We start from the raw sequence: 12,761 nt of genomic DNA, 5'->3' as shown, positions 1-12,761 counted from the left end.
CTAATAACTCTTCAAGGCTATTATATGACAGGCATTGGGTTATATCCTATTTAATGTAATCCTTTCAAGAACTCTCTTCCTTATTACACTGAGTTTGGGCCAGGCACTAGGCTCTATATTTTCTCTTTCTGTCTCTTTTATAGATTCTGAAGGTGAGGCCTAAGGAACACAAAGGGCATGACCTTGGGCTAGTCTGTGATGGTAGTGGAATTTGATCTCTTGGGCCAGATCTCTTATGCACATGGACTATTGTCCTCTGTACTTTGGTCAGTCCCCGGGGGCACAGGTTGCCTGGGAGCTCTGGTGTGGCTGTTTCATGCCCAGGCAGGATGAGCTGCCCAAGGCATAACCACAGTAATGACTGCTCAAGCAAGTGAAGGTTCAGCATTTGCTGAATATTTCTGGAATTTTGCAGAATAGGTGGTCATCTGGAAGACTGACTGCTCGAGCACAATAAAAGGCAAAGAGATTGTCTGGAGGTGAGGCAATAAAATGAGAGGGAAAAGAGAATGCTGTGAGGGCTGGCTTACACATAAGAAATATCTTTCTGGTGTAGTTACTAGGTGAAAACAAATGTTTACAAGATCCTACAACTCGGATGCACCCTGGTTATCTTGAAGGAGTGGTTCTTAACCCTGGCTGAACAGCTTTAAGAAAACACTGATGCCTGGGCCCCCCCTCAGAACAATTGAATCCAAAGCTCAGGGGGTGGGGGCCCTGCACCTATATGTATAAAAAATTCCCCTGGTGGTGTTAACGTACAGTGTGATGACAGGGAAGTACCACATTTCACGGTGTATAGTAAACATACAGAACTGGTAACCTTCAGGTGTTTTAACAAATACAAGTATAAATGGCATTAGAAGACTTCACACAAGTTGCAGATGGCAAAGGCATAATGGGTTGTTATTAATAGAAATTAATATTTTAAAATTCGAGGACCCTGTCATTTTTAGGTCATTGTCACAGAGCCTGAGCAGAACCCCTCTTGGTGATATGAATGGGCCATGGCTCTGAGACTGCATGGGATTCTGATGATAACATCATCATGACATAGCTTTTAAGAAATCTCCATGTGCTGAAAGCTGGCTGCCCTCATTTTTCAATGTACTTACTCTCAGTAGGTAGTTTACTCTTCCAACAGCACCGACTTTTCTCGTGTAATTCATAAATCCGATATTGCCTTCAGTGGAAGCATAGAACTCATAAATGTGAATGTCCCCAAATCTCTTGATGAATTCTCTCCACACATCTCCTCGCAAGCCATTTCCCAATGCCATTCTCACTTTATGGTCACGATCGTTTGGTTTCTGTAGCGGGACGAAGAAGAGACCAAGCTGAAACATCTTTGGAGCCTGTACTTACATATTAATAGTGGCCTTTATGTTTCTACATATTTATGTTGGTTATGAGCTGACCTTAGTGCATGCCTTTTCTGTCATCCACACATATTACACCTCCCCCCGCCTACCAACACACACAGTATGGGCCGACAGTGGGAACTGTGATTTAATAGTTGAAAGGCTTGGATTTTCCCATTTTGATTTGTCACTTGACAGAACTAAGTGATGCCAGCATTTAACCCACATCCAATCTAAAGCTTAAGTCATGTGTTGATTGTTTTCTTGATGAGGCTGGTGGGTCTCAGTGAATTGCCAGAAAGGAAAGGTCCCATGGGAGAGGTCTGTCAGAGACTGACACAATCTGAAGTGATAATCTTCACTTGACTGTGATGAAGAAAATGGGAACACAGTCCAGGCAAAAAGAGAGAATCATTTTCTACAGTCATTCAAGAGAATTCATGTGAGGGCCTGGCGGGACTGGGGAGAAGACTCTTGATCATGCGTTCGTCTAACAGATAGACCCAGTGGTCACAAGAGCAGGTAGAGCTGAACCAGCACAATGAAACTGTTCTGATGGGATGGGAAGGGGAAGAGAGAGAGGAAGCTGGCTCCCACTTGCCTGAGGTGGCCTGGGAGGAATATGCTTTGCTATAAATAAAAATCACAAAGGAAAGGCTGTTTTGGGTATAAGAACTGAAAGCAGAGCTTGTATGAGCAAGAGAGGGGGATGAGGGCTGGTCTGCTTTCCATTTATGAGGCCCTACAAATATGTCCAAACCTTGGGTAATTTTAATGATATTTTATATTAATAAGGCATTTGATGTGACGTCAGGAGATCACAGCCTGGAGGGAGGGACAGGTAAATAAGTATAATTTTAACTTGCAAAATCTGTAACTTGATGACCTCTACTCTAACAGAAAATAGGACGGAGTGGGGGAGAAGTACCAGGTAACTAGGATTCTCCTCTCCTATCAAATGTGAATTTCTTTGACTGAACAGCAACTTGCTTAAAAGAGCAAATGTTCTAAGGGGTATTTTGTACCTTATTTCCTACTCTGTGACATCACTGTGAAGTGATTTTGGAATAAGAGATCCTTTTTGAAAAAAAACGTTTGCAGAGAGAGGCTGGCAGTTCTCTGACAAGGGGAGGACCTTTGATACGGCAGTTAGAAACCAAACCAAACAAACCTTGAATTGGTTTCCAAGTGAGAGAAGCCAAGGAGCCCGTGGAGCAGCATGTATGCATTTAATTTTTAATTAGCTCCTTGGTCAAACCTCAGGTGGTGAGGTTCTTTCAGGAGTCCTAACCAGAGAGGCGGACGATACCTTTCACTAGTTAAAACTGGGCCCCTTGTGCCGTCTTTTTGAGGAGGAAATGTGTAGAGAGAGAGAGACTAGGCGTGTTGTCCCAATGTTTCTTAACCAGGGTGTTGAGGAGACTTACCTGAGAAGCCTTCTGAACCTGCATGAACTTATTTGTTCTGGCTGAGTGGGAACCTATTCTCTTCATCAGCTCTATCGGTCCCTAAGTCACTGAATCGATTCCCTTTTCTAATTATCAAGTACTTTTAAGTCAGGAGACTATATATCTGGTTTGCCAGGGCCGATCCTGGTTTACACCTGATGTCCTGATGTGCTTATTAATGACACTCCTTTAATTCTCAAATGTCCCTGTCTGGATAGTGTTTTTCTGTTGTTTTTTTTTTTGTGTGTGTGGTAGGCGGGCCTCTCACTGTTGTGGCCTCTCCCGTTGCGGAGCACAGGCTCCGGACGCGCAGGCTCAGCGGCCATGGCTCATGGGCCCAGCTGCTCCGCGGCATGTGGGATCTTCCCGGACTGGGGCACGAACCCGTGTCCCCTGCATCGGCAGGCAGACTCTCAACCACTGCGCCACCAGGGAAGCCCCCTGGATAGTGGTTTATAGGGTCATCCTGTCCATAAGGTACTACTCTCCTCAGCAAGGATTGTCAGCTTTCCAGAGGCTACCCTTGCCCGCCACACTGCTGTCCCTCACTGCCACTCTGAGAATAAACCATCACAAATATTTGTGGAATACTTACTTTTGCTTGAAAATAATCACCTGACCTGGGGTTGACTTGGTCCCAGGCCTGCGTGAGAAGCCCCAAAGTAGCATTCCAGTGTGTAGACCGGAGACCTTACTTCTTCTATATGCAGCCCACAATCACCCTCTTAGTTCATTTCCTTGTCTAATGGGTGGTGAACATTTATCTCTCCCATTAGACTGTAAGCTCCTTTGAGGCCTAATCTCTCTATCATCCACTGTGCCTGGACCTGTGCTTTGCATATAGTGCAATTCCTGCAGTAAAAGAAGAAATAACCTCCACCAGGAAACCCTCAACTTCCTTGTTCAAACAGTTAATGGCCGGGACATCAGCACCAGGGCAGGGTTTACGGTGCAGCAGGCAGCAGTGCTCTGGAGATGTGGGAAGCGGGCCAGCCTCAGAGGTGCAGCTGTCACCTGCGGGTGCCAGGTAGCTGGGCTCACAGTCACAGTGCCATCAGCTTAGTTTTCATCATAAACTGAGGGATCTTATTACACCAGCAGAAGGGATTAAGGCTGTAGGCTAGAAATGTTTGTGGACACAAACCAAGAGGCCCTGGAGGCTTCAGAGATGTCTGGTTCTCATCTAAGCTTTTGCTCACCAGGGCCTGAGAGTACTGGTGTTTCTCCAAAAGAAGAAACAGTATTTCCTCACCACCAAAGCCACTTCCCAAAGGTCAAGGGTCACCTCATTTTTCTTTAACAAAGATCGAACATTCTATTCTACATTAGAGGTGAGGTGCAACATGCAGACACACCTGGGGGATTTTAATCCACCATGGATTGAATGACTGATGAAGGGTGAGAGATCAGGGTGTCCAGAGAGGGTGCGGGGCACCAGGTAATCAGAGGAAGCAGAAGAATTTTACTGAGGGCTTTGCTATGCACCAGGCAATTGCCCTGCATTATCTTAAGGTTCTAAGGAGCCCTACTGAAATGTGAGAGGTAATCAAGTATTTGCCTCATATTACAATTGAGGAAAGGGAGCTTTGAGAAGTTTAAAATAATTTGCCCAAGATCACACAGGTAGAAACACAGTTGTCCCCAAATTCAAATCCAAATCTACGTGACTTTGTAGAGCACTCCTTTCCTTAGTCAAAAAAAAAGCGACACACACACAGAGTTTAAGAACCAAATAGTACTGAAAGACTTACATGAAGAAATGTTATTCCACTTATCTGTCCTCATCCTTTGCCTTCAGCCTACCACCCAGAGGCAGACATGTTTAACCCCTGTAGCTGTTTCTTCTCACCTGTATATTTCTTTTTTTTTTTTTTCAACCGAAAAAAGAATATATTCTGATTCAAATGCTATAACATCATTACACCAAAAAATTTTTTAAATAAACGTTTTAAAACAGACACATCTAGTTAGTGCAAGGGATGTAACAAGACTGTGATTTTACCTTAGCATTTATATTGAATCTAACATGTTGCATCTTTTTCACATACATTTCTTGCCTAACAGAAATGGAGGTGTGGGCTTCCCTGGTGGCACAGTGGTTGAGAGTCTGCCTGCCGATGCAGGGGACACGGGTTCGTGCCCCAGTCCGGGAAGATCCCACATACCGCGGAGCGGCTGGGCCCGTGAGCCATGACCACTGAGCCTGCGCGTCCGGAGCCTGTGCTCCGCAACAGGAGAGGCCACAACAGTGAGAGGCCCGCGTACCGCAGAAAAAAAAAAAAAAAAAGAAATGGAGGTGTATCCCCATCAAAAGGACAGGCTCTTATAATTCTGATGTCCCTATGTTAATTTTATTTGTGATGTCATCCTTGCCCAGTTCACTTATTAGCACTGATAATCCCCATCTTTGATTTTACCAAAAACAACAAAGAATTTTCAAAAAATGAAGTCTTATTTCAATCAGTGCATCCATAGTTCTTGGCCTCTCACTGGGAAGCTGCAAGGTGTCCTTGAATAAGATCCTGAACACGGGACAAAATAATTTCATTTCACCTGTATATTTCTAAATTAAATGCTTTTACCACTATCTTTTGATTAATCACTTTAGACATTACTTAATGATTTCCTATTGTGCTGGATGGGGATTAAGCTCTCTCCCAATTTTTCGATATCACAATTTTTGGTTAAATCAATATTCAGTGCTCACATTACTTTGCCCCTAATCCACCACTGATGAGCTAAGTATAATATACTATGAACAAATTCTTGAACAAATGTTTGTTTTTCCTGGGATTAATTTCCTCCCTGTCCCTTTGCTTCATTTTCTTAGTTTCTGTTTGTAGTTCTTTCCTTACCCTCCAAAAGCATCTAAATACAATGTTCCTCCTTCTATCAGATGATATAATTTCCTTTATTCCATTTTTCTTCCTTTTATCCTTTTGCTCCAATCCAACTGGATGAGTTGTTTTCCAGGCCTGGGGATACCCTTTGCCTCTATTTCCTGGATCTTGTATCTTCCTTTTTCTTTTTTTACTCTCCTATTTGGGTGGAATACTTTCTATAGGAACTTCCTAAAGGAGGGTATACAGGAGGTAAGATTTTTTTGAGACTTTGAATGTCTGAAAATATTCTTATTTTATACTTGATTGATAATTTGGTTGGATATGAAATTCTGGATAGGTAATAGTGTTTACTTAGAATTTTGAAGGCACTGCTCCCTGTAGCTACCAGCTTGAGTGTTTCTGTTGGCAAGTCAACTGTTATAGAATCTTCTCTGTTTCTCTTTTTTTAAAATAGGCAATCATTTTAAAATAATTAATCAATTAAATAATTTTATTTTTGGCTGCGTTGGGTCTTTGTTGCTGCATGCGGGCTTTTTCTAGTTGTGGCAAGTGGGGGCTACTCTTTATTGCGGTGCGTGGGCTTCTTAGTGTGGTGGCTTCTCCTGTTGTGGAGCACGGGCTCTAGGCACATGGGCTTCAGTAGTTGTGGCCCGTGGACTCAGTAGTTGTGGCTCGTGGGCTCTAGAGCGCAGGCTCAGTAGTTGTGGTGCACGGGCTTGGTTGCTCCACAGCATGTGGGATCTTCCGGGACCTGGGATTGAACCCATGTCCCCTGCACTGGCAGGTGGATTCTTAACCATTGTGCCACCAGGGAAGTCCCTCTCTCTCTTTTTTTGATAGTCTTAAATATCATCATAGTATATTTTAAGAATTAAAAAAAAATTCCACTCATTTTATTAGGTACTCAATTAGCCCTTTCAATCTGTCTTTCAGTTTTGGGAAGTTTTATTGTATTATTTCTTTAATAATTTCCTCTCCATTTTCACTGTCCTTTTCCCTATTTCCTATTAATCAGATATTGGATCTTTTGGATTGATACTCTAATTTTTTTATTTTGTCTCTCCTCATGTCCATCACTTTGTCTTTCCTCCAATTTTCTGTAAGATTTCTCAACTTTATCTTCCAAACTTTCTATGGATTAAGTAATTTTTAAATCGTATTTTTATCTTTCAGGAGGTCTTACTCTGTTTTGTTTTTTGATAGCATACTATTTTTGTTTAATGGGTATAAAATCTCTAATATTTCTAAGAATATTATTATTGATTTCTGGAAGTCTTCTCCTGCTCTTTGAATTGATGCTGCTTTTTCTTTGTTTTAGAAAATGATCTTTCCTGTTAGAGGCTTTCCTTTGGCATCTGTTCATATTTAGAAGTAAAGCAACAAAAAGATGTTTGAGCCATTTTGTGTGGTAGGTAGGGGCTGTTGCCAGGTTGGCTGCATTGTCTGGTAATGGGGCAGTGAGCCAATGTCCAGTTTCTTTTCTGAGAATGTTTAGTTCTTCCTAAGCATAACCCTCCTCTGCTCTCTTGCCTGAAAGCATAAACTGACTACTGGAGTTCTGGAAGCTGGGCAGGGGAAGGGAGCTGTGGTCTCCCTGGTCAGTAAGTAGACAGTTACTCAATCTCTGCTCTCAGTGCCTCACTGCTGCCCTTCTCTGCTCTTGGGATCCTTGAGTTCAAAGCTTCTCTAGCTCTTCTCCAAAGAATAAGCCTCCTGTCTCCTACAGAAGTGGGATATGGGAGCAGTAGGTATAGCTGTTTCATACACAGACTTTCAAAAATTCTTCTGTTTTCAAGCCTGGTACCTCATCCAAACTTCAGTTGTATTTGGTACCTCCAATTTCTCAGGTTTTAGGAAGTCAATCAGCTTCCTTCTTGTTGGTAATTGCCTCTCAAGTTTCACCCCTCTCAGCCCTGCTATTGCAATGACCTTCATCTTTCAAATCTCTGTACTATGTAGTTCCTGGTTGCAATGTCTCTTAGTTTCTAGGATGATAGAACTTGTGTGGCTTTTTCTTGTCCTCCTCGTTTTGGGGAAGACTTCCAAGGGGTGAAAGGGCAGAAGCTGTTCACCACCTTAGAAAAATTCCTCAGTCCATGTCCTTAACAACTAATATGCTATACTTCTGCTTGACTCCCTGAGGAGAAAAGAAAGCACCCATTGACAGGAGTAAAAGGGTGAAATTCAACTTCTTCGTTTTACAGAAGAGGGCTTTCTGTGTCTAGTGTATCTTCCCACTGTACCCAAAGGGATTGTCTTTAAAAACCACCTCCCACATCACTCTCAGGCCGTTTCGTGGTGCATCATCACATTCACACTTGAGTCTCAGAACTGTAAAACTCTTGTTACCTGGCCCAGCCAATCAGTCTCGCCTCCTGCCATGCTGCTTGCAGTTCCCAATATGGCAGGTGCTTTATTCCACTGCTCTGCCATGCTGTTCCAGCTAATCATTAGCACTTCTTTCCCGGCATGGCTGGAAAACTTTTCTGCACCCTTCAAAACTCACCTCTCTGGCAAACCTACCCTGATTCTGCTCTCTGTCCCTCTTTCCCCTGGTCTACCCCTGTCCTGGACAAACTGGCCACTCTCTACTCTGTGCTGCTACACACCCCTCCATTCTGTTTTCTTTTTTTTAAAGATATTTTTGATGTGGACCATTTTTAAAGTCTTTATTGAATTTGTTAAAACATTGCTTCTGTTTTATGTTTTGTTTTTGTGGCCACGAGGCATGTGGGATCTTAGTTCCCCAACCAGGGGTCAAACCCACATCCCCTGCATTGGAAGATGAAGTCTTAACCACTGGACCACCAGGGAAGTCCCCCCTCCATTCTGTTTTCTATCTGAATGGAGGTGGTGCAGAGACAGACATTTTAGGCTGGGAAAGAACCACAGAGGTTACCTAATTTTGGAGGGAAGACAGACAACATAAGGGAGGTGAGCTGAGTCTATTCAGCTGTTTCAGGGTTCTGGTCTATCTTATTTCCCCTTCCAAACCCAAATTTTAAGATTTTTTGTTCCAGTTCTTTGAGAGATGCCATTGGTAATTTGATAGAGATTACATAGAATCTGTAGATTGCCTTTGATAGTAAAGTCATTTTGACAATATTGATTCTTCCAAACCAAGAACATTGTATATCCTTCCATCTGTTTGTGTCGTCTTCGATTTCTTTCATCAGTGTCTTACTATAGTTTTCAGAGTACAGGTCTTTTGCCTCCTTAGGTAGGTTTATTCCTAGGTATTTTATTCTTTTTGATGTGATGGTAAATAGGATTGTTTCTTGAATTTCTCTTTCTGATCTTTTGTTGTTAGTGTATAGAAATGCAACAGATTTCTGTGCATTAATTTTGTAACCAGCAACTTTACCAAATTCATTGATGAACTCTAGTAGTTTTCTGGTAGCATCTTTGGGATTTTCTATGTATAGAATCATGTCATCTGCAAAGAGTGACAGTTTAACTTCTTTTCCAATTTGGATTCCTTTTTCTTCTCTGATTGCTGGAGCTAGGACTTCCAACATTATGTTGAATAAAAGTGGTGAGAATGGACATCCTTGTTTTGTACCTGATCTTAGAGGCAATGCTTTCAGCTTTTCACCATTGAGTATGATGTTAGCTGTAGGTTTGTTGTGAATGGCTTTTATTATGTTGAGGTAGGTTTCCTGTATGCCCACTTTCTGGAGAGTCTTTATCATAAAAGGGTGCTCAATTTTGTCAAGAGATATTTCTGCATCTATTGAGATGATCATATGGTTTTTATTCTTCAATTTGTTGATGTGATGTATCACACTGATTCATTTCCTTGTATCCCTGGGATAAATTCCACTTGATCGTGGTGTATGATCCTTTTAATGTATTCTTGGATTTGGATTGCTAGTATTTTGTTGAGGATTTTTGTGCCTATGTTCATCAGTGACTTTGGCCCATAATTTTCTTTTTTTGTGGTATCTTTGTCTGGTTTTCATATCAGGGTGATGGTGGCCTCAGAATGAGTTTGGGAGTTTTCCTTCCTCTGCAATTTTTGGAACAGTTTCAGATGCATAAGTGTTAGCTCTTCTCTAAATGTTTGATAGAACTTGCCTGTGAAGCCATCAGGTCCTGGAATTTTGTTTGTTGGGAGTTTTAAAATCAGTTTCAATTTCAGTACTTGTGATTGGTCTGTTTCATATTTTCTATTTCTTCCTGGTTCAGTCTTGGGAGATTGTACCTTTCTAAGAATTTGTCCATTTCTTCCAGGTTGTCCATTTTATTGGCATACAGTTGCTTGTAGTAGTCTCTTATGATCCTTTGTATTTCTGTGGTGTCAGTTGTAACTTCTTCTTTTTCATTTCCAATTTTATTGATTTGAATCCTCTCCCTTTTTTTCTTGATGAGTCTGGCTAAAAGTTTATCAATTTTGTTTATCTTTTCAAAGAACCAGCTTTTAGTTTCATTGATCTTTGCTATCGTTTTCTTTCTTTATCTCTATTTCTGTTATTTCTGCTCTGATCTTTGATTTCTTTCCTTCTACTAACTTTGAGTTTTGTTTGTTCTTCTTTCTCTAGTTTCTTTAGCTGTAAAGTTAGGTTGTTTATTTGAGATGTTTCTTGTTTCCTGAGGTAAGATTGTATTGCTATAAACTTCCCTCTTAGAACCGCTTTTGCTGCATCCCATAGGTTTTGAATCGTTGTGCTTTCATTTTCATTTGTCTCTAGGTATTTTTTGATTTCTTCTTTGATTTCTTCAGTGATCCATTGATTGTTTAGTAGCATATTGTTTAGCCTCCAAACACAATTAAGTGTTTGTGTTTTTTAGTTTTTTTCCTTGTAGTTTATTTCTAATCTATAGCATTGTGGCTGGAAAACATGCTTGATATGATTTAAATTTTCTTAAATTTACCATGGCTCACTTGGTGGCCCAGCACGTGGTCAGGTCCTGGAGAACGATCCGTGTGCACTTGAGAAGAATGTGTATTCTGCTGCTTTGGGATGGAACTCTATAAATTTCAATTAAGTCCATCTGGTCCAATGTGTCATTTAAGGCCTGTGTTTTGTTATTGATTTTCTGTCTGGGTGATCTGTCCATTGACGAAAGTGGGGTGTTAAAGTTCCCCACAACTACTGTGTTAATTTCTCCCTTTAAGGCTGTTAGTATTTGCCTTATATATTGAGGTGCTCCTATGTTGGGTCCATATATATTTAGACTTGTTATAACTTCTTCTTGGATTGATCTCTTGATCATTATGTAGTGACCTTCTTTGTCTCTTATAACAATCTTTTTTTAAAGTCTATTTTGTCTGATACGAGAATTGCTACTCTAGCTTTCTTTTGGTTTCCATTTGCATGGAATACCTTCTTCCATCCCTTCACTTTCAGTCTGTATATGTCTCTAGGTCTGAAGTGGGTCTTTTGTAGACAGCAAATATACAGGTCTTGTTTTTGTATCCATTCAGCCAGTCTGTGTCTTTTGGTTGGAGCATTTCATCCATTTACATTTAAGGTAATTATTGATATGTATGTTCCTATTGCCATTTTCTTAATTGTTTTGGGTTTGTTTTTGTAGGTCTTTTTTCTTCCCTTCTTCTTTAGTTCTCTTCTCTTACTGTTTGATTACCATCTTTAGTGTTGTGTTTGTATCTATTGTAGTTTTTGGGTTTGCTGTTCCCATGAGGTTTTGATATAGCAGTCTATATATGTACAAGGTTGTTTTAAGTTGCTGGTCTCTTTCTCACCTAGAGGAGTTCCTTTAGCATTTGTTGCAAAGCTCGTCTGGTGGTGCTGAATTCTTTAGCTTTGGTTTGTTTGTAAAGCTTTTGATTTCTCCATCAAGTGTGAATGAGAGCCTGGCTGGGTAGACTATTCTTGGTTGTAGGTTCTTCCCTTTCATCACTTTAAATATATCATGCCACTCCCTTCTGGTCTGCAGTGTTTCTGCTGAGAAATCAGCTGTTAACCTTATGGGAGTTCCCTTGTATGTTCTCATTTTCTCCTTGTTGCTTTTAATATTTTTTCTTTGTCTTTAATTTTTGTCAATTTGATTACTATGTGTCTCGGCATGTTCCTCCTTGGGTTTATCCTGCCTGGGACTCTCTGTACCTCCTGGACTTGGGTGACTGTTTTGTATCCCATGTTAGGGAAGTTTTCAGCAGTTATCTCTTCAAATATTTTCTCAGGTCCTTTCTCTCTCTCTTCTCCTTCTGGGACCCCTATAATGCAAATGTTGGTGCATTTAATGTCCCAGAGGTCTCTTAGACTGTCTTCATTTCTTTTCTTTTTTTTCTTTATTCTGTTCCACAGAAGTGATTTCCACCATTCTGTCTTCCAGGTCACTTATCTGTGCTTCTGCCTCAGTTATTCTTGCTATTGATTCCTTCTAGTGTATTTTTCATTCAGTTATTGTATTGTTCATCTCTGTTTGGTTGTTCTTTAGTTCATCTAGGTCTTTGTTACATGTTTCTTGCATCTTCTTGATCCTTGCCTTCATTCTTCTGAGATCCTGGATCATCTTCACTATCATTATTCTGAATTCTTTTTCTGGAATGTTGCCTATCTCCACTTCACTTAGTTGTTTTTCTGGGGTTTTATCTTGTTCATTCATCTGGGACATAATCCTCTGCCTTTTCATTTTGTTTAAATTTCTGTGATTGTGGTTTCCATTCTGCAGACTGCAAGATTGTTTGTATCCACTTCTGAGAAGTCCTTTTGATACAATCTTTCTTTAAGCTCCCTTTAAATTCATAGAACCTGGGTCTCCTGTTGTGATTTTTTTTAAATTGTGGTAAAATACATACAACGTAAAATTTACTCTCAACTATTTTATCTGTACAGTTCAGTGGTATTAAATACATTCATAATGTTATGCAACCATCACAATCATCCATATCCATAACTCCTTTCATCTTGTAAAATGGAAACTCCATACCCATTAACCTCCCTATTCCCCCCTTCCCCGCAGCCCTAAGCAGCCACTATTCTACTTTCTGTCTCTATGATTTTGAATACTCTAAGTACCTCATATAAGTGGAATCATACACTGTTCGTCTTTTTGTGATTGGCTATTTCACTTAACATAATGTCCTCAAGATTCACCCCATGCTATGGGAAAGGTCCTCACCCAGCTTACAGCTAATTATG

At 40.7% G+C, this 12,761-nt stretch overlaps 1 protein-coding gene across 1 annotated transcript in view; it reads right to left on the bottom strand.

Annotated features, from left to right (window-relative positions):
* The window catches only part of SLC27A2 (solute carrier family 27 member 2), a 55,522-nt gene that overhangs the window by 17,239 nt on the left and 25,522 nt on the right, over positions 1 to 12,761 (bottom strand). Inside the window, exon 5 of the mRNA XM_067746843.1 lies at positions 1,116 to 1,310. Coding sequence (XP_067602944.1) covers positions 1,116 to 1,310 — 195 coding nt within the window. The remainder of the gene's footprint in view (positions 1 to 1,115; positions 1,311 to 12,761) is intronic.

The sequence above is a fragment of the Pseudorca crassidens genome, chromosome 1 (assembly GCF_039906515.1).
Source record: "Pseudorca crassidens isolate mPseCra1 chromosome 1, mPseCra1.hap1, whole genome shotgun sequence".
Classification (NCBI taxonomy): Eukaryota; Metazoa; Chordata; class Mammalia; order Artiodactyla; family Delphinidae; genus Pseudorca; species Pseudorca crassidens.
This window is presented reverse-complemented; position numbering and strand designations above follow the sequence as displayed.